Below are 25,909 nucleotides of genomic sequence, written 5' to 3' on the forward strand. Positions count from 1 at the left end.
TCTATCACTTTGAGTTTCTTTCACATCACTGCCGCTTGTAGAGGAACTTTAGTTCAGAATACGGCTGCTCTGGCAAGAGATGACATCCAAAGATCTAGGTCCGCGTGACCCGACACAAGATGGAGGCTAGCAGATCTGAGTTCAAGGCCAACCTGGTATAGAGCAAGTTTCAGGTAAAGAAAAGCTTAGGTCCAGGTGTGGTGGTACACACTTTATTCCCAAACAATGAAGGTAAAGTTAGTTTGTAGAAGGAAGCACCCTGTTTTAAAGTCATGTCTAGTTGGCAAAAAAGGTCAAGATTTGACAATAGCATATGCCCAACTCTGACGAGAACAGAGGAACGTGAAGGAACTCAAGGGGCAATGCAGAGAGGAGGCAGTTTTACTGGGAGAGTTTTACAGAGAGGTTGAGCGAACAAGCTAGACACTGAGAAGGAGCTAGAAGATTAGAGCAGATTGCTGAGTTAGTTTGAGGCCGAGCAGAACAATTCAGAGGCCAAGAGAGAAGCCAGATTGAATAAATCAGCTGTGAGAGGAGTTTGAGCCAGAACAGCTGAACTGAATGAGCCAGCCCAGAGCTCAGGAAGAACAAGTAAGGGTGAACTTACTAAGCTGTAAGTCTCGGGGACTGAATTGTTCTAGGCATAGGTTAGATTATACAGAGGTTAGAAGCTTCCAGAACTAGGCCTAGGTTAACAGAGGCACTAAGCCTCTGAAACAATTGGAACAGGCAAATAAAACACCATGTCTAAAAAACAATATTATTTTTACAACCACTGAACTTAATCACCACCACATGCAGTTTAGTGAGTTAAGGAAACTCAAGTAGGCTTCCAAATTGCTATGTAACCAACCTGCCTTTGGTGGCGCGCTCTCTCTCTCTCTCTCTCTCTCTCTCTCTCTCTCTCTCTCTCTCTCTCTCTCTCTCTCTCTCTTCTCTCTCTCTCTCTTCCCTCCCCCCCCCCCCACGGGTTGAGACTTCAGGAAGCACCACCACACCTGGTTTACAGTATGGTGCTCTAGGAATACACTGCCTGAAGTGGGTTAGTTGTTCCCAGCAGGATGGTGTCCCCCCAGGAGGAACAAGGAATGAAGCTGGAAGCCTCCTGGGTTGCCAACTCAGAGTAAATTAAACCTGGCCGTCCTTCCCAGGGAGGCCAACACTTATTCACCAAGGGCAAAACAGGATCGCTTTTGGGGTGGAGCTGAAATTGATTTCAGATCCTCCTGCTTAGCAACCTCAGATCCTAGGAGACTTGGACCAGGTGTCATCATCAAAGGAGATTAGGTCCCAGCTTGGGCCCGTAGCCTGGTCTAGACAGCACAGTGAAGTGGGCCCAGACACACCCTAACGGGCTGGCTGTGTGCAGGAGGCCAAGTGAGCTGCCTGCTAATGGGGCTGGGCCACCCTGTGCTGCCCCATGACAAGGCTAAGATTGTTTCCTAGCTTCCCCCTGTCTCTCCAGCCTGCCAGGCCTGGCGCACATCCCTCGCCACTTTTCTCCCTGTCAATCTGGCTGGCAGGAACCAGACTGCCTGAGGAGTTCACTCATCCTGGCTGGGAACATGGTCATGGGGTAACACAGCCCACATCTGGAGAAATGGAGGTGAAGCATCTGCTGAGTCTCGCACTCCTCTCTGCAGCCGAAATCTCCAGACCCTATTCCAGGGACCCCTCCCGGGATCATCTCAGCCCTTCCCAGGGCAGCTGGGCAGCAATCAGGACAGGCACCTTTCCTACACCGCTGCTTCTCTTGGGAGAAGGGTCTGAGGACCAGGTTTGTGTTGTCAAGCTGGGCAAGGTCCTCAGCACCAAGCTCAGAGGACAGGCTAATTGTGAAGTCCCCTAGATCCCTGCAAAACGCGCGGGGCTAGAAGCAGGAAGAGAGGGTGGAGTTGCTGGCAAGTTTTAGGAGAGGAGAAAGGGTCCTATCGGTCCAGGCCAGTGGCCCCGCCCACTTCATTGACCCCGCCCCTGCGCCCGTGCCAAGGAATGTGCTGGGTGAGGCGGCTGAGAGGCGGGCGGGGCAGGCAGAGCCGAGGCCACCCGAACGCAGCGCACAGGTCTGGGCTGAGGGGCACGGGACCCCGGAGGGGCAGGGCTCCGAGTGCCCCCCAAGGGCACAGGTGGTGTACTTTGACAAGAGGAGGGAACACCCTAATTCCATGCCCTCCTTAAGCAATTTCCTCGAGGGCACCAATTTTACGTGTCTTGGTCCTCTGCAAGGGGGGGGGGGGGCTCCTGGAGTCAGGGTTCTAGCTGAGGCACAAATGGGGTTACCAACTGGAGGCAGTCTCGCTGCTGGGGGCGGCGGGGGGCTTCACTGCAGGCCCACAGAGGCCGAGGACTTTCCCTGCAGGACTGAATGCCCAAGGCTAGGGCCAGGAGCGGGAAGGGGGCCACCTGTGTCGGAGTCCTGAATGTGGCCGTAGGAAACTGGATAGGTGCCAATCCCTGACCCTCTGTCCCCAGGTCAGCGTGGAGGTACCCGGCCATCATGCTTAGTCTCAAGCTGCCTCAACTCCTTCGCGTCCATCAGGTTCCCCGGGTGAGGGGCTCCAACCAGTCAACCTTGGTTCTCGCCCAGAAGGCTCACTGGGGCAGGGATTTTTTTCCTGTTAGCTGTTAGGGAAGTGCCTCCTGCAAGCTAGCTTTACCTTTCCATTGCAGTATAGAACTGTGACCCCTTCCCCACAGCCCCAAATACCCCCCATCCAAAACATGGTGTGTGTGTGTGTGTGTGTGTGTGTGTGTGTGTGTGTGTGTGTGTGTGTGTGTGTGTGTGTTCTCCCATCCTATCTGATCCCAGTGTTCTGGTTCTGTTGTTTGCCCCGTGGGGTTTGGAAGACTGTGGTAAGAAAGGGCTTGGTTTGAGTTTGGCTCGGGACCACTGTGATTGCCGTTGCATCTTCTATCCTGTTGCCAGACACTTTTTATTTTGTTTTGTTTTTTGAGACAGGGTTTCTCTGGGTAGCCCTGGTTGTCCTGGGAACTCGCTAATGTAGACCACACTGACCTCAAACTTGAGATCCGCCTGCTTCTGCCTCTCAAGTGCTGCGGTTAAAGACATGAGCCACCACACCCAGCTGCTACCAGCCACTTTTCTTGGAGGAGAAAGGCCTGCATACCATGACTCCTCTGCTCCCCCACCACCCCCAGGTGTTCTGGGAAGATGGCATTATGTCTGGCTACCGATGCCCCACAAGTTCGGCCTTAGATTGCGTCCTCAGCTCCTTCCAGATGACCAATGAGACGGTCAACATCTGGACTCACTTCCTGCCCACGTGGTGAGCGAAGGCTCTGCCTTTGGTTCAGATGGGGATGCCAGGCGGGGATCAGGGACTGCGGCATCGGCAGCTGAGCAGGTGCCTGGCTTAGGTACTTCCTGTGGCGCCTCCTGGCGTTGGACAGCCCCGGCTTCCGCGCAGAGCCGTACCATCTTCCGTTGCTGGTCTTCCTCCTGCCCGTCTGCCTCTACCCCTTCGTATCCTGCTGCGCGCACACCTTTAGCTCCATGTCGCCCCGTGCGCGCCACATCTGCTACTTCCTGGACTACGGGGCGCTCAGCCTCTACAGCCTGGGTGAGCTGAGGGCAAGTGGGGGTGAGGGTGGGGTGCAGAGGGCGAGCCCACAGGCCTCAGCTCGCACCTCGCTGCAGGCTGCGCCTTCCCTTATGCCGCCTACTCCATGCCGGCCTCCTGGCTGCAAAGCCGCCTGCACCAGCTCTTCGTGCCCGCTGCTGTGCTCAACTCCTTCCTGTGCACCGGCCTCTCCTGCTACTCGCGGTGGGTTCTGGGCCTCCCCATTGTTGTTAAAGTTAGGCACCGCTCAGGGTCAGGGTCAGCTTACTGCTCTTGAGCCACCCCAGTCCCTCTCCAGCACAAGGTCTTACTGTTAGCCAGTGTTATCCTGGAAAGCCATTTGTCTTTATGGCCACTTAGCAGATGTGGCATTGACACAGGGCAAGGGGTGGGGGTAATCCTGTGTCCTGAGGGCCTTTTCTTTTTTTTTTTTTCTTTTTATTACATCTATTTATTGTGTGAGTACCTGCTGAGCTATCCACCAGCCCCTAATCCTTTCCCTCTCTCCACACCACCATCAGCTGAGACAGGGTCTTATATGGCTGATGTTCCTGCCTCGACCTCCCAATGTGGGAGTTACAGGCATGCCTCAGAATACCTGCCTCAGGAGCGTTCTCTTAGCCACTGAGGTCCTTCACCCCTTTGGCCCAGGATAACTTCTTCTTGACCTATACTCACCCCAGGGGCGGAGACCAACCTGCTTTTCTTGCCCCTCAGGTTCCCAGAGCTGGAAAGCCCTGGGTTCAGCAAGGCTGTCCGCACAGCCGCCTTTGCCTGCCCCTTCTTGTTTGACAACCTCCCGTTGTTCTACAGGGTAAGGGTCCCAGGGCTCTCCTCAGAGCCTGCTTTGCCTGCCCCCTTGACCTCAGCTCTCTGCCTGCTCTCCCGGCGGCACAGGCCCCTGCTGCCCCCCACCTCAACATCCCTTCCCCCACCAGGCCCTCGGCGCACCACCCCTTGTTTCTTCTCCCAAAGACGCTCCCTGGCAGTTCTCTTTTCTTCAACAGCTGCGGCTGTGTTGGGGCAGAGCCCACAGCTGTGGGCAGGACGAGCTGAGCTCCAGCCACGCCTACCACCTCCTCTGTGCAGTTCTCACAGGCTTCCTTTTTGCAGCCCGTCTGCCGGAGCGCCTGGCACCTGGGCGCTTCGACTATATTGGTGAGCACAAGCCTGGCCCAGGCTAGCCTGGCAGAGCTGAGAGGCTGCTTCCTTAAGTGCAGAGAGCGAGCTGGGAACACAGGGTATCCTAGCTGGAGGGTGGATGATAAAGCCAAGCGGGATGCCCCAGCCCCTTCCAGACCCTCAGTGACGACAGGATTCAGGGCTTTGTACAACTCTGTCCATCCAGCCACTTTTCCAGAACTTCTAGGGGTCAAGGTTTTCTCTTTCTCAGGCCCAGAGGACAAATTGCCCTGGGCCACAGGTGAATCTGTTCAAAACTGGGATGGGCCTATATACCTAACCAGCCCATCCTCCCTTCAGGCCATAGCCACCAGCTGTTCCACATCTGTGCGGTGCTGGGCACGCACTTCCAGCTGGAGGCAGTGCTGGTTGATATGGGCTCCCGCAGAGCCTGGCTGGCCACGCAGGAACCCACCCTGGGCCTGGAGGCCACCATGGCCACATTGAGCCTGGCAGTGATTGGGAACCTGCTCATCATCGCCGCTTTCACAGCGTCCTTGCTTCGGAGGCCTGGAAGCTGCCCGTTGCTGCAGGGGGGCCCACTAGAAGAGGGGCTCCAGGCTAAACAACAGTGAGGCGCTCCTCTGGCCCTGGCATGGAGGAGGGAGGAGATCAGGCCTCGGTACTGTGGAGGGCCTGAGAAGGTGGAGGTTATTCTGAACCTGAGGGAGTGGCGGAAGAGGCCTGGTGGAAAGACAGATGACTCCAGAGGCAAGCGGCGAAGGCCTGGGAGTGGGGCAGGCACCCTGAAGGGAGCACAGTGGGAGGTGCGAGGCCCCCACATGGCCTCCACCCTGCAATCTGCTCAGCTCAGGTCACCCTGAGTGCTAGTTCCATCAGGGACAAGTCTCTGCCCTGCCCCAGGGCTACATGGTAGCACACGTCATCAGCTCTGCCCGCACACCAGCTGCCCGTCCTGCTCAGCACTGTGACCAGGCCTTTCTGATTCGTATGTTTGGATGTGTCCCCGGTGAGATAATGGCTGTGACTGGGGTTGCTGGGGGGTGGGGTGGGGGGCTGCTGCTGGACTTTAGGAAGCCACCTCAAAGCAGTATAATAAATAAGGAAATGAAGAGGCCTGGGATTGAATGTGGAGCCTCCCCCCCACCCCCCCACTGCCCCACCCCTCCCCCACCACACCCCCACCACACTGGACAGACTCAAAGCTTCCTCTTCTGGACTTTATTTTGGAGCAGCTGTGCCACCCATGCTTGCAGGGCAGAGAGAGGGAACAGGGAGGGCTGTGTCCTGGAGTGTGTGGCCAAAGCTGAGGCTGCCGCTTGCTTCCAGGGCAACACATGCCCTAGGCAGTGGTACCATAGGTGCGGCTGTAGGCGTCCTGGAAGCCGATGACGTCCGCGAGCTCGTCACAACTGGGGTTCAGCTCACACACCTCCCTCTTGGGCTCCAGGGGATCTGGGTAGGGGGCTGGGGCTCTGAGGATGCACCACACAGTGGCATCAATCGACACAGGGTACACACACCCTCTTCCCAGGGTACAAGAGGCTCCAGGGCCCTGGGCATGGGGATCGACCACCCCGGCACAAGTCCTCCTCATCAATATGGAAGGCAAAGGGCCTTGGGCCATAGCTCCTTCCCACTTACCCAAGGCCATGGTCCAGGTAGCGGCGGAGTCTGTTCACTACCTTACTGCCCTCCTGCTTGGACATGAAGGCTGTGGAGCAGAGGGATGGGATCAGGTAATTCTGGGCTTGAGAGGAAAGGTGGGGCTACCCAGGCAGAAGGCAGGGCGATCCGGGGGCTTAGGGTTCAGGGGGAGGGGCAGGGCTGAGGCTCCTCTGCCAGTACCTTTGTCAGACTCGGAGCCACGGGGCTTTGCATCTACAAAGAAACAGTGCGGTTAGCTCTGCTTGCTCCCTGCCTGCCTCCCTGGTGGTTTGTCCCTTCCCTCTGTTGCCCCCAAGCAGAGCCTGGGACCTTCAGGAGGGTAGTCACCCGAAGAAATGAACAAAGACAACACGCACCTGCTGGGCCAGAGAGACAGAAGGCAGCCAGCGCTAGCAGAGTGAGCAGAGAGAGGGTCTTCATGGTGTCTCTGTCAGCTCGGTACCAGGTTGCTGTGTGGGACTTGTCTGCTCTATACCCTTCAGCCTCCCGTTTATATCCACTGCCTGTGCCCCCAATGTGAGCAGGCAGGGCAGGGGATGTGGCCAGGACTAATTGGGGGTCATGTGCCCTGGCTCAGTAGGTCAAACCCAGAGGATGCTGTGGTTGGCGGTTGCAGCTGCCTGGGCCACAATCATAGGCTGCCAGCCTCTGACACCGCCCCAGACCTTTCCCCAGGGTGCTCCACCTCCACTAGTCTCCGCTATCTGCCTCAGCCTCAGCTGAGCACTAGCTGGACCTTAGAGATGGTGCAGAGGTCTAAAATAGGTTTGGGATGACCTGGGCTCCCTCTCTCACAGCCTGTGATTTTCAGTGTCTGCCACAAGCGCAGAGCCAAACCCCAGGGAAGGAGCGGTCAGTAGTGTCCTCACTTGCCCAGTGCAGGGCAGCTTGGCTCATCAAATGGGGAACAGGGTGGGGTAGTTAGTTTTAACTTGAAAAGAGCAAGCCTCAGTTGAGAAAATGCCTCCACAAGACCTGGTTGGGGAGTGACTGATGTGTGAGGGCCGAGGTCATTGTGAGTGGCGCCATCCCTGGGCTGGTGGTCCTGGGCTCTATTAGAAAGCAGGCTGAAGCCGGGTATGCTGGCACACGCCTTTAATCCCAGCACTCCGGAGACAAAGGCAGGCGGATCATTGTGAGTTCGATGCCAGCCTGGTCTACAAAGTGAGTTCAGGACAGCCAAGGCTATACAGAGAAACCCTGTCTCGAAAAACCAAAAAAGCCAGGCATGGTGGCGCACACCTTTAATCCCAACACTCGGGAGGCAGAGGCAGGTGGATCTCTGTGAGTTCGAGGCCAGCCTGGTCTACAAAGCAAGTCCAGGATGGCCAAGACTACACAGAGAGATCCGGTCTTGAAGAAAGAAAAGAAAGTAGGCTGAGCAAGCTAGTAAGCAGCACCCCTCCATGGCCTCTGCATCAGCTCCTGTTCTGCCCTGCCCTGACTTCCTCAATCAACAGTGGTAAGTATAAGGCAATAAGCCTTGCCTCCTCAGGTTGCTTTGGTCATGATGTTTTATCATGGCAACAGTGATCCTAACTGGGATGGGGAGCAAGGGTCCAAGAGCCAAACAGTCACAGACATGGGACAGCTGTTACAGTTATTGTATCTATATGGTCTAGGAACCCAATACCTGACACAAAGAGACTGAAATGTAACTCTAAGCTGCAAGCACTATGCTGGGCAGGATCTAAACTGCTACTAATCTAACAAACTAAAATACACTACCCTAATCCTTATAGCCTACAGATAGCCCAGCACTTGCCATCTGATCCTCTTCAGGCAGCCTCTCCCCACTGACTCCAACCTTCCCCTCTCAACTCCCTCCAGGCTCCTCCCACTTCCCATGGAAGTCCCACCTTCCACTTCCTGTCCTGCCCAGCTGATTGGATAAATAGGGCTTTATTGATAACTGCTACATCCACTCAAGGTATTCCTCCACAGACAGCTGACAAAGGACACCGGAACACAGGAACACACATCAGGGAGGTGGACACATGTAGGTAGAGCTGCAAGGTGCACAGGGGTGGAATGCAAGTGCAGGTCCTGCCTCTGTGGTTTCCATCCTGCCAGGGCCGCCTCCCAGCTTGGGTCGGGGTGGTGAGTCAGAAGGTACTGTCTCACCTTTTTGGTTTTTTGAGATGGTCTCACAGTGTAGTCCAGGATGGCCTCAAACTCAGAGACCTGCCTCCCTTTGCCTCCAGAGCGCTGGGATTAAAGGCCTGCTCACTACACCTATCCCTGGCCAGTCTTTGGTCACCCACCCACCAACTTGAATTCAGAATGGTGACAGGTAGATGATGACACAGGTCAGGTAGGCAGGAAGGACATGCAGAGGCAGAAACTCTGGAGCTTTCTGAAGAGTGGATGTTAGAAGTGCCCAGGCTGTTCATGGGGAGAAGGGCAGAGCCATGGTGTCTTCTCTGCTTTCAGGGTCCCTCACAGACCTAGCCAAGCAGCCCCTGGTCAAGGTGAGACTCTCAGCCAGGGTAGAACAGGGTGGGAGAGACAAGATACAGAACTCAGCTACAGTGCAGGCCTCATCACTTCTCTGTGCCTCTAAGAGCAGCACAGTGACAGCTCACCCTGACCTCAGGGACCCACGGTCCTGGGCCCTGCTGCCTTCTGCACATGGTGATCAAAAGCCTAGAGCCCCCAGACTGATGCCTTAACTGCAGACTCCAGACGCCTGGCGGGGAAGCATCCGCACAGATTACAGTGTGGTCAGGGAAGTTTATTTACGGATGTGGGGAGAACATGGCAGAACCCCTTAGGCTAGCCAGCAAGGCGGCAATCAGTGGAAATTGAAAACACTGTTCCCAGTCTGGTCCAAAGAGGGCGTGGGGCAGTGCTGGCTGCAAGTCCAGGAGACAAAGCCTGGTGGCTGAAGCCCAGGGTGGCAGTCCCAGCCTTGCAGGCAGAAGATGGCAGCAGGAATCTGAAGGGAGTGTGTGGATGCCCCAACTTAGTGCTTGAGGAGGCTCCGTTTCTGCCTGGGAGCTGGCTCCACAGGCTATGACTGTCCTCGGCTCTAGGGCCCAGTGGCTCCTCACTCAGGCGCCCTCAGCACGGACAGCAGCTCCTTCTGCTCTCTGTGAAGAGCCTGAAACCAAAGGAGAACAGACGTGTGGGGCTTGAGAAAAGCACACACTATGTGCCAGGCCCCACTGCAGCGCAGATCCTCTAGAACAGTGTGGATGGCTCTGTGGCTCATGTCACCAGTCTTGCCAGGACAAAGTTGAGTGGGAATTCCCTACCCCCCAGTAGGTATTTATGGCCATCTGGATGCCATAGCAACCTCTGCTGGGCCTCTCCACATCCAACAAGGGCTTCAGATCCTTTGTACTCACTCCTCCTAGAGCTGGAAGTGGAACCCAGGGCCTGGTCATGCTGGGAAAATGCTCACTCACTCAGCCACTGAGCACTGAGAGTGAAGGGAGGCTTGCATGCTCCCACAGAGGGTCAACACTGAGCACTGACCCAGCTCCTGCGCTTCAGACAAGGCCCGGGTGGAGGCTGGGCTGGAGCTGTGGCTATGGCAACAGAGCTCACAGGTTCAGGGGACCATGGTTTAGACAATTTGTTATCCAGGGAGATGGGTGCTAAGGAGCCTTATGGGAATGGAGAGGCCAAGGATCCAGCAAGGTGGCTTCAAGTACCAGGACTGGGAGACTGAGAGGGATGGGGACCTGCCTTCCACCTGCTGCCACCTCTCCGAGACGAGGGCAGCTGCAGCTACCTGGTCACAGGAAGAGGGAGCAGAAGGAACCTGGGAACCAGGATTGTCAGAAGCAGGACGATCTCCCTCAGACAGTGGCTCTCCACTGTATCAGACACAGCCTGGGCATCTGTAGTAACCCTGCCACTGGGCCCTCCTGAGACCCTGCGAACTGCATCTGGAGCCACTAAGAAGCCATCTCCCCACTCCAGTCACATCTGCCACCTGCACCACCCAGCTCCACTACCTCAACAGTCCCTTGGGACCAATCTCAGAAGTCGGCCTTTCCCTCAAAGGACATACACTTGCTGGCACATGTTGCCATGCACCAGAGGCTCTGGAGCCTTTTTTATGTGCACAGAGGCCAGAAGAGGTTGACAGATGCTTTGGAACTGGAGTTACGACAGTTATGCGCCACCATGTGAGTGCTAAGAATCCACCCATGTCCTGTAGAGCAACTCATGACCTTTGGGGTCATTCTGATGTGTGCTGTGGCTTCACTCACACTCCTTAGCAGCTGCACAGGAGCATGTGCAGGAACTGACCTTTAGTACAAGCTAAAGAGCTGAGCTCACACGTCCCAGCAAAACTGCTGAGGACTACACTGCTGTGGGCACAGCCTGCTCCCAGTGGGATCCCTCAGGCTGGGACCGGAAGCCACCAACCAAGGGGGCGGAGACAAGAGAAAATAGGCAGAGCCAAACACTTGCCTGCCAGGCCTGCTGGAGGGCCTGAACCTGCTGCTGCAGCTCCTCCACCTGCCTGCGCCCGACCAGGACGGCCTCTGCCAGTTCCTGGTTCTTGGCCTCCTGTTTCCGCACTTGGCGGCACAGGGTCTCCTGCTGCTTCAGGAAGTAGGGAGCCATGACACTGCACAGGTCTTTCTCTGGGACTCCACTGGGTCGCCTGCGGGGAGAGGCACATAGGCCCAGGGGAGGGAGGAATGTAAGTGTACAGGAGGCTTCTACCGCTAAAGCCCATCAGTCATGGTCCTACGCCAAGTCCTGGGCAAGGCAGGACTCTGCTGGCCTCCCCCTTTACCTCCTAAACCTGCGCCTGATGCAAACTCTGGCTTCCAGCCCTGTGGCCTCCCTGCCTCCCCACTCACCCCTTACAGCCTGCCCCCCCCACACTCACCCCTTACAGCCTGCCCCCCCCACACTCACCCCTTATAGCCTGCCCCCCCCCACACTCACCCCTTATAGCCTGCCCCTCCACACACTCACCCCTTACAGCCTGCCCCCCCCACTCACCCGCCCCCTTACAGCCTGCCCCCCCCACACTCACCCCTTACAGCCTGCCCCTCCACACACTCACCCCTTACAGCCTGCCCCCCCCACACTCACCCCTTACAACCTGCCCCTCCACACACTCACCCCTTACAGCCTGCCCCCCCCCACACTCACCCCTTATAGCCTGCCCCCCCCCACACTCACCCCTTACAGCCTGCCCCTCCACACACTCACCCCTTACAGCCTGCCCCCCCCCACACTCACCCCTTACAGCCTGCCCCCCCCACACTCACCCCTTACAGCCTGCCCCCCCCACACTCACTCACCCCTTACAGCCTGCCCCCCCCCACACTCACCCCTTATAGCCTGCCCCTCCACACACTCACCCCTTACAGCCTGCCCCCCCCACTCACCCGCCCCCTTACAGCCTGCCCCCCCCACACTCACCCCTTACAGCCTGCCCCTCCACACACTCACCCCTTACAGCCTGCCCCCCCCACACTCACCCCTTACAGCCTGCCCCCCCCACACTCACCCCTTACAGCCTGCCCCCCCCACACTCACCCCTTACAGCCTGCCCCCCCCCACACTCACCCCTTACAGCCTGCCCCCCCCCACACTCACTCACCCCTTACAGCCTGCCCCCCCCCACACTCACCCCTTATAGCCTGCCCCTCCACACACTCACCCCTTACAGCCTGCCCCCCCCACTCACCCGCCCCCTTACAGCCTGCCCCCCCCACACTCACCCCTTACAGCCTGCCCCTCCACACACTCACCCCTTACAGCCTGCCCCCCCCACTCACCCGCCCCCTTACAGCCTGCCCCCCCCACACTCACCCCTTACAGCCTGCCCCTCCACACACTCACCCCTTACAGCCTGCCCCCCCCACACTCACCCGCCCCCTTACAGCCTGCCCCCCCCACACTCACCCGCCCCCTTACAGCCTGCCCCCCCCACACTCACCCCTTACAGCCTGCCCCCCCCACACTCACCCCTTACAACCTGCCCCTCCACACACTCACCCCTTACAGCCTGCCCCCCCCACACTCACCCGCCCCCTTACAGCCTGCCCCCCCCACACTCACCCCTTACAGCCTGCCCCTCCACACACTCACCCCTTACAACCTGCCCCCCCCCACACTCACCCATCTCCAGCATGCACCTCTGTCCTTATGACCACCGCCCCCCCAGGCTGGTATACTACCTCAACACACTATGAGTTAGGGAGATGGGGGTGGAGGCAGGGTGACCTTTCCCAGATTGCGTGGCTCCTCAGAGAAGGTCCAGCCTCTCAGAGCCCTTTAAGAGCTAGCAGGTCTGGGTGGGCATCTTAGGGAACAAGGTATGCTAATGAGCAAACACTACTGCTGCTTCTGTAAATGCCTTTCCAGCTGTAAAGCTTCAGCCACCCTGACTCTGCACATGTCTTGTGACACCTCCCGCCCCCCAAGAATAAACACATGTGATTTTTAAATCAGGTGTGCCCAGCAGAGAGGAGCCTGAGTTGAAGCTTGATCAGGGAGAAGTAGTCCCCGTTCTGCCAAGGAAGCACCTGCCGCGGCATCGGCTCCGTCCTCACCAGGCTGCCTCTCCGTGGGCTTTGCCGCCTTCTATGATCTTGTCCAGGGAGTTCAGAACGGCCTCCAGGTTCCCTTCCTCTTTTATTTCTGAGATTTCCTCCTGCGTGGAAAGGAGCAGCGTGTGATGACTTCCTGCACGCCTCAGCGCAAGTGTGCTGCACTGCTCACAGCACCGAGGAGGGTTTAGGCTAACTTAAATCAACCTCCCGAAAAGTCCAATTTCTCTACAATGTGTGGTTTTTACGATTAAGAAAATAAACTATAAAACACCAAACGTTGAAAAGAGCCTGCATGCTAGGGATGGTAGCAGATGCCTTTAATTCTAGCCCTGCAGAGGCAGGCATGTCTCTGAGTTTGGGGAAGCCAGGGCTACAGAGAGTAACTCGGGAGAGCGCCACCCTCTTGTCTCTGTGCCAGGTGCCTGCTGCTGACTGTGTAACAAGACAACCCTGGAGCAACAGCTGACAACATCAAAGGAACTTTTTGTTCTCTTTGAGAAGGTTCTCACTGTGTAGCACTGGCTGGCCTGAAAATCTTAAGAGATCTACCTGCCCCTGCCCCCTGAGTCCTGGAATTAAACGTGTACGCCACCACACTGGGCAGTCATCACAGTGACTTGGACATGAGTGAAGCCCTGTCCTTTTGACATCCCTAGTTATACTCAGTCTATTAAATGTCTCTTCAGAAGCTGCGGGTACAAAGTGGAGTGGGGCCTGTCTTGCCCCGGTTGAGCTCACAGCGCCTAGGCTGGCAGACAATGTATAAACACGTATTATAGGACAACGAGAGAAGGAGGCCTTTAAGGCCAAAACTGTTTGGAGGGCAGGGGTGGCTGGTGCTGCAGCCACTGTACTGCTGACAGTCTAGGAGCTGAGCAGCAGGGACAGCTCACAGGCTGCCATCTTTAAGGAACTGAATGGAGAGTGAAACCCAAACAAAAAGGACCTTCTGGCCAATGTGCCACTCACCCGGATGGATGTCTGCAACTGAGCCACAAACTTGTCATAGACCCGCTTTGTCACCTCAGGGTTCAACTGGTGGAAGTGCTTATAACAGTTGGTGAATCTCTCATAGCTGTGAGGAAGAAGACAGGCAAAGGCGGGGTGGTCAGCACCCAGCCACTCACCGTTGTGTTTTGATACAAGACTCAGTTTTGTCACTGAGACCTGGGGAACGGTTGTGGGCGCAGATCTGTCCTCAAGTCACAGGCAGCTACTTCTCCCAGCTGGGCCTCTAGCAGCATTACAAACAGGTTGTGGGGCTGGAGATGGTATTCAGCTAGGCGGGTGCTTGCCTAACACGCATGAAGTCACGGTTTCATTCCCAGCACTGCATGAAATGAGTATAACCAAAAAGAAAAAAAGGAAAAGAAGGGCCTGGCATGGTGGCACACACCTTTATTTCCAACATTCGGGAGGCAGAGGCAGGTGGATCTTTGTGAGTTCGAGGCCAGCCTGGTCTACAGAGTGAGTTCCATGACAGCCAGGGATACACAGAGAAACCCTGTCTCGAAAAAAAAAACAACAAACAAACAAAAGAAAGAAAGCGAGGAATACACTTGTAATCCCAGTACTTGGGAGATAGAGGCCGGAGATCAGGAGTTCATGGGTTCAAGATCACCCTCAGCTACAGCGTAAGTTCAAGACCAGCCTAAGTGACACAAGACCCTGCTGAAATAAACACAATAAAAATAAAAGCAGCTCATTGTGGTGCTTCGAATGATGTCTTTATTAGTGTTTTATTGCTGTGAAGAGACACCATGACCAAGGCAAGTCTTATAAAAGAAAATATTTAATTCGGGTTTTATGGCTCCAAAGGGTAGTAGAGGCCGTGACCGTCATGTCGGGAAGCAGACAGGCATGACACTGGAGCAGTAGCTGAGAGCTTTACATCTGATCCAAAGACAACAGAGAGAAAGACACTAGACCTGGTGTGGGTGTTTGAACTCTCAAAGCCCACCCCCAGGGACACACCTCCTCCAACAAGGCCACACCTCCTAAGCCTTCCTGAACAGTTCCACTAACCAGGGATGAAGCATTCAAACCACCACGAATGCGAATGACCCCACAGGCTCCTATGTTTGGATACTTGGTCCCTAGCTGGTGCAATTGTTGGAGAAGAACCAGGAGGTGTGGTCTTGTTGCAGGAGGTGTGGTCTTGTTGCAGGAGGTCACTGAGGTTTTAAAAGCCCACACCATTCCCAGTGTCTCTCTTCCCGCTTCCTGTTTGTGGATTAGCTCTCAGCGACATCTACAACCCATGCCTACGGCTGCCATACTCCCTAGCCATGGACTGTAACCATCTGGAACCATGATCCCACAATTAAATTCTTCTTCTTCTTTTTTTTTAATCAGTGCTGTTGTCACAGCAACAAGAAAATAACTAAGACATCACTCAAAGCACCACAATGACCTACTTTTGTTAGTTTTATCATGTTCAACAGGGCCTTGTGTAGCTTAGGCTGGTCTTTCCCCACCCAAAAATGAGTGAGAAATACACGCGGCACCTGTGTTTCTGGGTCTAGCTACTCAGCACCTTTTCTTTTTTGTGGGGACAAATCCTAATAGGCAGTTCCCGCTGCTGGACTGCCTCTTTACACGGAGTTGTAACCTAACAGCCTGCCTTCAGAAGGGAAGAAGCAACTCCTAAGCCATGAGAAGCCAGCAGCCTGACTGTCCTAGGCCCCTGCAGCAGGGGGGCTGTCTTAGGGAAGTTTCTATGTGTGAGGCAGGCACTAGTACTTGAGAGATGTAGTAGCATTTAATCCTTAGAGCGGTATGGCAGGAGAGATGCTTGCCCCACCTGAGAGAGGAGGAAAGGATGCTGCCAAGACAATTTATTCAGCCAGTGGTCTGTGAAGGCAGGACTTGAACCCAGTCCTTAAGAACCAGACTGCGGGGCTGGAGAGATGGCTCAGAGGTTAAGAGCACTTGCTGCTCTTCCAAAGGTCCTCAGTTCAATTCCCAGCAGCCACATGGTAGCTCACAACCATCTACAATGAGATCTGGTGCCCTCTTTTGGCATGCAGGCAGAACACTGCATGTATATTAAAAACAAAAAGAGCATGCTCCCCCAGTATACAGCTGGCTGTTCCCCTTGCACACTGAGGTCAAGGCCAAGAGTCTGCTCTGTCAGGAGGAAAAAGGAAGCACAGACAGAGGGGCTTTGGGAGGCTCGAGTGGAAAGCCTCTTCCACCCCAGCAGACCTGAGGCCCGTGGTAGGAGAGGCAGCCTGGGCCGCACCTCCACCCTCGCTGCCCACTTTCTTAGATTCCATGCTGCTTTGTCACTAACACTGCTGTGGGGAATCTAGGTCCCTGCATCCCTTTCCATGAGGACATTACAGCATCTATAAAGTATAATTTTACATGTGGCCAACACATGCCCATGGCATTTTCTAAAGCACCACTTTCCTTCACTGAGTGTAGTGTTCAAGAAATCCACAAGGCATTCAAGCTGTTCCCACGCTGGCACTGGCTGATGGAAACACCCAACATCAGTCCCTGGCATGTGCACACACACACAGGCGCGCACACACACAGGCACACACGCATGTGCACACAAATACACAGTACTCCAGCATCTTCCTGTGCTGTGAGTGCTGCCACCTGGCCTGTCTATTAAGCTCCCTGGGACTCTGAAGAAACTGTCCCTTCTTGTGAAACGTGCCTGTTTCTGGGGTCCTTCACATTTATAGGACTCTCAGTAACAGGAACCCCAGAAGGATTCTCATGTGACACCTGTGGGCAGGTGTCCTGTCCACCACTGGAGCGGAGGAGAGATGTTCTGCTTGACCCGGATGCCTGAGTAGGTTGTGAAGATGAACATGGTCTCTGATGTTTAAGCCACAGTTACCACCATCTCCATTCCAGCCCACTTGGGCAGGCATCACATGTCCCTCCACATTCCTCCTCATGGCCACAGACTGAGTGCCTGGCGGGACTAGGAACAAAACCAGATGCCTGGGACTCCGCTGTGGGCTGTGGACTGGACGGGCTCCCAGATCCTTTGAATCGTCCCTTTGATATGTGAGCACAGCCATCCAAGTATACTAGGACAAAACGTTTATCTTTAGATGGTGGGCGTCTGTCACACTGCTCACTGCCACAGTCAAGTGAGCATTTGTGTTTGCTGCCATCTCTCCCCCCTATTGGCAGGAAGGCTATACCCACTGCCCACTGGGCTAGCAACTTACAGAAAACGCCAAGAGAGTACATCTTGAAGGAAAGTGGTCTGAAGGAAAGTGGTCTGAGAGAGACAGACAAGAAAAGGAAAGAAAACTTTGGATTTAGTCAGTAGCCGAATGGCCGTAACATGCTGAGGCCCTGGCTTCAATGCCTGCACTGGAAACAAGAAAGGCGGGAAGAAAGAAAAAAAAAGAAAGAAAGAAAGAGAAAAAAAGAAAGAAAAAAGCTGTGTGCGCGCAGTTAGGTGTCTTCTAGCACTCTTTGTTCCTCCCTTCTCCTTCCATTTCATTTTGGTATGGGTGTTTTGCCTGCGTGCTTGTCTGTGCACCAGGTCTGTGCCCGCTGAATAAAAACCAGAAGAGGACACGGGATCCCCTGGAACTGCAGTATCAGATGGCTGTGAGCTGCCATGTGGCTCTGGGAACCAGACTTGGGTCCTTTGCGAGAGCAACGAGACAGTTCTCCAGCCCCTGGATTGTTTGTTTGTTTGTTTGTTTGAATAGAAAGCTTAACTACGTAGCCCATTCTGGTCTCAAGCTTCTGGGCTCCAGTGATCCTCTGGCCCAGCCCCAAGAGCTGTAACTACAGGTGATGGCACGGAACTCTGGTCACCAGAACTGGTACTGCATCTGGTGGAGTGATCGCCTGGCATGCATAAAGCCAGGTGTAACAGCCAGAATTAAATAATACCCAGAATATAAGATCCAGCTGTGGTGGCCCAAGCACGTGATCCCAGCCACTGGGAGGGAGGGGAGATAATATACACTTGAGGAGGAGGAGGAGGAGGAGGAGGAGAAGGCTGGGTGGTACACACCTTTAATCCCAGCAATTAGGAAGCAGAAGCAGGCGTATCTCTGCAAATTCAAGGCAGCCTGGTCTTAATGAGTTAGGACAGTCAAAACTGTATAGAGACCATGTCTCAAACACAAAACATCAAAAAGTTAAATTAAAATGCAAAGCTCATTATTAGAGCTAGGGCCCTATCTCAGTGGGGAGAGCACTTGCCCGGGTTGAGGTCCCTGTACCACATAACCCAAAGCACGACAGCACATGTCTGTTACCCTGCCACTCGCCACTCGGGAGGCAGAGGCAGGAAGATCACTCAGACCAGCAGGGGGTGTATGGTGCCCATTCTCAAAACAAAAGAGAACCCAAATCCAGTGACTGGCTAGGTATGGTGGTCCATATCTGTAACCTCCGCACACAGGAGGCCGAAGTAGGAGGCTCAGGAGTTCAAGGTTAGCCAGGGCTACAAAAGGAGACCCTGCCTCAAAAGAACACCACCAATAAAGAATCCCACAAAGTGAACTTTAAAGCCGAGATGAGCGTTCTGGTGTTACCAGGAAAAGAGGAGGTGGGGCCCAAGGTCTCAGGGCTTTCAAAGCTACCGAACAGAGTCCTCTTAATACACCATGGCTTTCTGAATTCCACTGTCTGTTTGTTTGTTTGTTTGTTGTTGTTGTTGTTGTTTTTCGAGACAGGGTCTCTCTGTGTAGCCCTGGCTGTCCTAGACTCACTTTGTAGACCAGGCTGGCCTCGAACTCACAGCGATCTGCCTGCTTCTGCCTCTCTGAGTGCTGGGATTAAAGGCGTGCGCCACCACCGCCCAGCGAATTCCACTGTCATAGCTCAGCTTTGCTTTTAAAGTTTCTAGACAAAAGTAGCTGTACACCGGTGAGGCAGGAGTTTAAGGGCAACACAAGCAAAACCTCTCTTTTCTCTCTTGCTCTCTGCAGTGCTGGTGTTAAACACGGGTGCTTGTACACGCTAAGGAAGTTAAGTGCTCTTCCCCTGGGGTTTTGGGTCCAACCCAAACCCTGTGTCTTAAGACAAAGCATCTCCAGTACACACTCATAATCCCAGCACTAGAAAGCTGAAGCACAGATCAACGGTTCACAGCGTCACCCAGCACTTTCAATCCGCATGCGCTATCTGCATTTACTGAACACCTAGGACAGGGACTAGGATGTAACTCCGTGGTAGAGCACGTATGTGCATGCAGTGCTGGGCTCAAACCCCAGTAACGCAGAAATGACAACAGAATGACTCACAGTGGAGGAGCTGATGTTTACTTTATAAAAGTTTAACTTCCGAGGCTGAGGAGTAACATGCCTGCCATGCACACGTAAGAGCATATTTGATACCCAGTGCCCACGTAAAAGGCTGGTGCTCCAGAGCTGAGCATGGTGGCTGGTGCCTGTAATCCCAGTTCTTTCAAGAGGCAGAAGGATCATCTCCCAGGCCATCCTGGGTGATAATAAAGACCATGTACTTAAAAAGGGTGAGCCAGAGGCCGGGCGTGGTGGCGCATGCCTTTAATCCCAGCACTTGGGAGGCAGAGGCAGGTGGATCAGTGTGAGTTCAAGGCCAGCCTGGTCTACAAAGTGAGTCCAGAACAGCTAAGGCTGCACAGAGAAACCCTGTGGGGGGGGGGGGGAGTGAGCCAGGCATGGTGATGCACGCCTCTAATCCCAGCACTAGGGAGGCGGAGGCAGGCGGATCTTTGTGAGTTCAAGGCCAGCCTGGTCTACAAAGCGAGTCCAGGACAGTTAGGGGTACACAGAGAAACCCTGTCTCAAAAAACAAAAATAAAAATAGCGAACTAGGGAGTGGGGTTGGGGTAGGATGTGGATTTGGTAGCATGCATTCATGGCAGAGTGGAGAAAGCTAGTCATCTGTTAACCTCGGGGTGTTTGTTTGTTTGTTTTTGTTTTGAGCCCCTGGCTGTCTTTGAGTTCTCTATGTAGATGCCCAGCTACCATTTATTGTTTTATACATACACCATGGAAAGGTAAAAGTGGCACAAGTGTAAACAGTGCTGAGGTAGCACACAGAAGTCCAGGGCTGGAGAGATGGCTCAGGGGTTAAGATCACTGACTGCTCTTCCAGACGTCCTGAGTTCAATTCCCAGCACCTGCATGGTAGCTGACAGCCATCAATAACAGATCTGATGCCCTCTTCTGACATGCAGATAGAGCATTCATTCATATACATAAAATACATAAATAAATGTGGGGTTTTTTTTATTTTTCCGAGACAGGGTTTTTCTGTGTAGCCTTGGCTATCCTGGACTTGCTTTGTAGACCAGGCTGGCCTCGAACTCACAGTGATCCGCCTGCTTCTGCCTCCCAAGTGCTGGGATTAAAGGCATGAGCCAGCATGCCCGGCTCAAATAAATTTTTTTTTAAATAGCCCAGAAGCTGTGTGTGGTGGTACATACCTGCAGTCCCCTCTCAGGAAGGAGAGGCAGGAGGAGCCACAGCGAGCTCTAGGCCTGCATGGGCCAAGTGAGACACTGTCTCAAAAAACTAAAGCCAAAGAGCACAGAGGGCCAGGCTTGCCGTATGCTACCACCAACAGTTCCTCCGTTTGATCACCAGAGGGCAGCAGCCAAGGGCGCAAAGGTAGCAGGGATCTGAAAACAGAGGAAGCTGGAATAGCGAATACTCAGTGCCAGCTACAGGCACAGCCGCCCTGAGCCCTTACAACGGGTTCTCCGGCTGACACTGTAGAGCAGGTGCCTAGAAATGCGCCAAGTCATGCCTCAGTCCTTATGACTGAGTTAACCCAGGCATGGCGACAGACACATACCCCGCAGACTGCAGTAATTTAGGAAGTCGAAGAGCAGAAGTTCAAGGCCAGCCCGAGCTGCACAAGAGCCTGTCTCAAAAACTAACCAACCAAACAGAACTTTCTGAGCTCTAACAAGCATGACACCACAGCAGGCCAACCTTGCTGACACAAATCCAGAGTGAGGGTGGAAGCTGGGGAGACGGCTCTGTACAGCACTTGCCATGCAAACATAAGGACACGAGCCTGGTACCCAGCAGTGCTCAGGAAGTGGAGATGGGTGGAGTTTGGGGAACTGATAGTCTGCTGACTAGTCCAATGATCAAGCCCCAGGCTAGTGAGCGATCACATTTCAAAAATGGCCGAATGAAAAAAGGTAATCGCTGCCAAGCCTGATGACTCGAGTTTGATCCCTGGGATGCATATGGTAAAAAGAGAGGCCTGACTCCTTAAAGTTAACCCCTGGCCTCCATACACATAGGGAGGCATAGACCAGCCATCGGGAAATAAGCTTGAGATATTAAGGAGGTGGCTGGCACGAACAGAACCACTGAAGCCAGGTGGTGTGACTCAAGGGCAGCGCACTGTGTACACATGTGTGCAAAGATGCAGCCATCATGGACACATTTGGAGGACTGACTGGTCCCCAGCCACGTCCTGAGCAGCTTGTCAAATCCTTACAAGAACCTTGTGAGGAAGACCACGACCATCCCCTCCAAAGCTTGTCCAAGGTCACTCAGCTGGGAGGTGAGGGAGCTGGCGAGAATGTACACTCACCACTCAGGGGCCCTGACACACAAGAATCTGAACTGACTCACGGCAGAGGAGCTAAAGGGCCAAGGGTTTGCAGCAGGGCCTGCGATAAGGCCAGACCTGCAGGGGTTGACTCAAAAAGATGGATTGAGGAGGTCCAACTGACAAAGGCAGAAACAGAGAAGAAGTGGCTGATCTGGATGGGCAGGCGACACTCAGAAATGAGTTCCGCCCAGCCAGACCAGCCGCACACGCAGTGTGGGTAGGCGTGTAAATGGCTCACACACAAAATCACTCTTTAGGTAAAGAAGCACTTCCTGAATGCCCACCACCTGTGGGTGGAACGCGGGGCCTCACACCTGCTCCAACACGGAGCCCCATCCACGACCTCCTTGCTATTGGTTTCAAATGCTATCAACTTAGGCACCATTGCTGTTTGTTCCCTTTCCTTGGACTCAACATAACTATAAAAATCACACCCTGCCCAAAACATCTCAGGCCACATGAACTTAGCTCTCAGCTGGGAGTGGTGGCGCACGCCTTTCATCCCAGCACTCTGGAAGGTAGAGGCAGGTGGATCTGTTTGAGGTCAAGGCCAGCCTGGTCTACAAAGTAAGTCTAGAACAACCAAGGCTACACAGAGAAACCTTGTCTGGAAGAAAAAAAAAAAAAAAAAAAAAAGGACTTAGCCCCCAGCTCCCCTCTCATGGGACCCAGCCTCCTGGGACGATCTGGGCTGCACTGTGTACTGGTGTGAGACCTGGCTTTCTCGGAATAGTAAATACTAACGAGCTTCTGCCTGGGCTTGGCTAATACCGCCAACCCAGTCTCTCTTGGCAGGTTCAGATTTACAGGCACAGAAAAGGAGCCCCTTGCTTGCTGCAGCTAAAGAGAATGGCTGTTTCCGAAGGTCCAGGAGGCTGTGAGGACAGAAGAGACTTCACTTTCTGAGGACAAGGCAGGGGAGGACAGACCGCAAGGCCACGAGTGGCTAAACTTCTGTTGTGAAGCCCAAGGAAGGCAGCAGGAAGGCCGGCAGGGCGAGACTCTGAGGGACACCTGAAGCCCAGCATGGCCAGTCTGCCCTCAGCCACTGTGGGCCTGATACATAACCTGTTCTCCTGCGCAATCTAATATTTACATTAAAAACATGTAAGCAAAGAGGCTGGAGAGATGGCGAGTTGGAGCCACGTGAAAGCCAGGCACAGCCCACACACCCCAGCAAGCCAGGGCTGAGAAGGTGGGGGAGGACGGCTGGAGCTTGCTGACTGCCAGCCTCGCTGAGAAACCACAGCTCCGGGCTCAGCAACAGAACCTGCTCAGAAGATCCAGGCAGTTAGCCGGGTGGTGGTGGTGCACGCCTGTGATCCTAGCACTCGGGAGGCAGAGGCAGGTGGATCTCTGTGAGTTCGAAGCCAGCCTGTTCTACAAAGTGAGTCCAGGACAGCCAAGGCTACACAAAGAAACCCTGTCTGGGGGTGGGGGGGGTGGGGGTGGGAAGAGCCAGGCAGTTACAGAGGAGCATACAGGACACCTGATGCCCTCAGGTACCCAAGCACACACAGGCACACACACCCTTGCATACACATACCTCACACTTCTTTTAATCTGCATAGTTGTAGAGAAAACCAATCTGGGCTTTAAAGAATATACTGGTAAGGGGCTGGAGAGACAGCTCAGTTGGTAACGCACTGGGCCCACAAGCATCAGGACAAGGTCTGAGGGTTTTGGGGGGTATAATTATTTTTATTTCTCCTTTTCTGTGTATGGGTGTTTTGCCTACATGTGTGTGCATGCACCACATACATGCCTGGTGCTAGTGGAGGCCAGAAGAAGGTGGCAGATTCCCTGGAAGTGGAGCCATTACATGGTTGCTGGAATGGAACCCAGGGAGGGCCTGAGTTTGAGCCCAGAACACATGTGAAAAAGCCTGGTGTGACGGTGTGTGCTTGTTACACCAGCACTGCGAGCCAAGGGAACTCACTGGCCACACAGTCAAGTCTAACTGCCAGGTCTCATGCCCTGGAGATGAGGAACTCTGTCTAAGAACATGGTGGAAAGTTCCTGAGGAAAGGCACTGAGGTGGCCCTCTGGGATCCACAGGCATGTACACCCACAAGGCTCACCTGCATTAATCTGGATGTGGTAACTCACACTTGTTATCTCTGCAGTGGGTAGGCTGAGGCAGGACTGCAATGAGTTCCGGGGCAGCCTGGGCTACATGGTGAGTTCCAGGCTAGGCTGAGCAATGGAACTCAAGTTGTCTCAAAACACACACAAACCAACCACCCCATAACCTTTAGATGACTGACATATGAATAAAAAAAACAAACAAACTGTTTTTGGCACTTGGGAGGCAGAGGCAGGAGGATCGCTGTGAGTTCAAGGCCAGCCTAGTCTACAAAGCCACTCTAGGACAGCCAAGGCTACACAGAGACACTCTGTCTCGAAAAACCAAAAAGAAAAGCAAGCGGCTTTGGTGACAGCTTCTGTCATGGACATAAGCACTCTGCCTTAAATCGCGGACTTCTAATGGCCTAGAAGGATCTGAGGTGACGAAGCCAAATAACTGCATGCAGGAGGCCGAAGCTGGAGGATTTTGAGTTTGAAGGCCAGCCCGAGCTACACAGCAAGACTGTCTCAAAATAAGTCTGTATTTGCAAATGACATGTACTGCCAGGAACCCTCTAGTCATTCTCCAACCCCACCGCCCCTGATTCTTTCAATAAATAAATAACATTTATTGAGCTTTTCCTACATGGAGGCCAACTGAAGCGCATTATTTAACCAAGGAAGGTAAGGATGCTCTAATGAGAAGCAATGGGGGGAGAGTGTCAGGTGTGAGGACTTTACATTTGCACGCAGGGCGTGTGCTTTGCACTCAGGCTCAGGCCTGAGGTTAAAGATGTGGCCAAAGCAGGGAGTGAGGCAGCCCCAAACCAACCAACCACGGAGACAAGACTGAGGGTTAGAAGCCGGGTTTGGAGACTGACGCTGCAGCAGTAACTAACGGTGGTGGCAAGGCTAGAAATAAGAAGCCAGGCCCAGTGGCATGCGCCCTTAATCCCAGCACTTGGGAGGCAGAGGCAAGCGGATCGCTGTGAGTTCGAGGCCAGCCTGGTCTATAAAGCCACGGCAACATAGAGAAACTCTGTCTTGAACCCCCTCACCCCACCCCCACGGCTAAAAAGAAGCTGGGCGCAGTGACCCACCCCTGTAATCCCAGCACTCGGAAGCAAAGGCCCTTGGAGGCCAGAGAGGGTCTCAAATCTGGAAATGGAGTTAGCGATGACCATAAACCTCTATGATGGTTCTGGGGCCTTTGCAAGAGCAAGCAGTTTTAATGGCTTAGCCATCTTTCTGGCCCCACCCCGAGTCCTCATGCCCGCTTGATAAAACTGTGTAAATATTTTATGTACAAGTCATCAGACACTCACTGCTTCCAACCACTGTCGTTGCCCACCCCCGACTTCGTTTAGTTTTCCAAATTTTGGTCTTCTCAAAGCCTACTTGTAGGCTGGAGGTCCTCAAGGTATTCCCAATACAAATAACCATCGGCTAGTGATAGCGCCTAGACTGTTAAAGAGCTGCACAGACCACAGAGACCCCACTGTACCCCCAGACCGTTTTTTGAATTTTGAGATAGGCTCTGGTTGGGCAAGGCTGTCCTCAGACTCCCGCTCCTCCTGCCACAGCCTCTTGAGTGAGTGGGGTTATAAAAGTGAGCCGCCGAGCTCGCCAAGGCCGAGGAACAGAGATCACGGAAGGCAAGGTGGGGATGCAACGGTGTCGTGGGATCAAGGGCAAAACTCTCCCTTTAAAACCGTCCGGTGTCGTTCAAATGAAGTGAAGGTCGAAACAGCAAAAAGCTGCTCCTTAGGGCCATACGCTTGGTCCTCGCAACCTCCCGCGCCTTCCCACTACAGCCAGCAGCGCCCTGTGCACACACAGACCCTTCAGCAATGGCTGGCAAGGGGCTCCCAGGCCGGTTGCCTGGCGGGAGGATCCGGTGGGAAAGCAGGCTTTTGCGGGGCCGCAGGGCTCGACCTCCCCGCGCCGCCCCCGTGACAGAGCCAACCGGATCTCGCGGGACTTACAACCCCGGGGTCGAACCCTCCCGCCGTCGCTTCTCGCCCTCCTCGGTCTCCGCCTACCTCGTGGCCGCGACCAGTTTCTGGAGGAAAGTGTCCACTATGGTGTCGAGGAGCTTCACCCTGGAGATGGTCGCGACGACTGGCACGGACCCCGGAGATGAGCCCTCGGGCGCCTTCTCCACAGCCTCGTTATCGCCGCTCGCCTCGGCCATGTTGAAACTGAACCGCCAAAATGAGTTGGCCCCGCAGCCCCGCCCATCAGGACCTCCGATTGGAGGCGAAGGAACGCCGGTCGCGAGCCGGATGGGGCGGGGCAGCTGCCGCAGCACAACTTAGTTCCCGGAGGACTCGGACAACCTCGGACAACTTAGTTCCCATC

General features: G+C 54.4%; 3 protein-coding genes across 5 annotated transcripts; 1 reads left to right on the forward strand and 2 right to left on the reverse strand.

The window, feature by feature from the left end:
* Positions 1-2,005: 2,005 nt before the first annotated feature.
* On the forward strand, positions 2,006-5,805 carry PAQR6 (progestin and adipoQ receptor family member 6). Of its 3 annotated transcripts, none has more exons than XM_084769061.1 (8): positions 2,006-2,063; positions 2,473-2,548; positions 2,960-3,287; positions 3,379-3,581; positions 3,659-3,785; positions 4,299-4,395; positions 4,589-4,739; positions 5,064-5,805. In XM_084769061.1, exons 3-8 carry the CDS (start codon positions 3,130-3,132, stop codon positions 5,336-5,338), a joined length of 1,011 nt encoding a protein of 336 aa, XP_084625187.1. In that variant the 5' UTR covers positions 2,006-2,063; positions 2,473-2,548; positions 2,960-3,129; the 3' UTR covers positions 5,339-5,805. The 3 variants fall into 3 exon arrangements, with proteins under 3 accessions (XP_084625187.1, XP_084625188.1, XP_084625186.1); XM_084769060.1 differs by lacking the exon at positions 2,006-2,063 and adding an exon at positions 2,105-2,126 and having other exon boundaries at positions 3,160-3,287; XM_084769062.1 differs by lacking the exon at positions 2,473-2,548 and having other exon boundaries at positions 2,018-2,063; positions 3,160-3,287.
* A 125-nt stretch (positions 5,806-5,930) lies between these two features.
* Positions 5,931-6,951, reverse strand: BGLAP (bone gamma-carboxyglutamate protein). The gene is made up of 4 exons (XM_084769069.1): positions 6,749-6,951; positions 6,573-6,605; positions 6,369-6,438; positions 5,931-6,199 (listed from the first exon to the last, which is right to left on the reverse strand). The coding sequence occupies exons 1-4, from the start codon at positions 6,810-6,812 to the stop codon at positions 6,067-6,069; spliced, it is 300 nt and encodes a 99-aa protein (XP_084625195.1). The 5' UTR covers positions 6,813-6,951; the 3' UTR covers positions 5,931-6,066.
* Positions 6,952-9,111: 2,160 nt separating this feature from the next.
* LOC311590166 (polyamine-modulated factor 1) lies at positions 9,112-25,887 on the reverse strand. Its single transcript, XM_084769068.1, has 5 exons — positions 25,591-25,887; positions 13,895-14,000; positions 12,926-13,026; positions 10,821-11,016; positions 9,112-9,495 (listed from the first exon to the last, which is right to left on the reverse strand). Exons 1-5 carry the CDS (start codon positions 25,740-25,742, stop codon positions 9,442-9,444), a joined length of 609 nt encoding a protein of 202 aa, XP_084625194.1. The 5' UTR covers positions 25,743-25,887; the 3' UTR covers positions 9,112-9,441.
* Positions 25,888-25,909: the final 22 nt, after the last annotated feature.

Source organism: Acomys minous, assembly GCF_964271855.1.
Source record: "Acomys minous genome assembly, chromosome: 19".
Lineage (NCBI taxonomy): Eukaryota > Metazoa > Chordata > Mammalia > Rodentia > Muridae > Acomys > Acomys minous.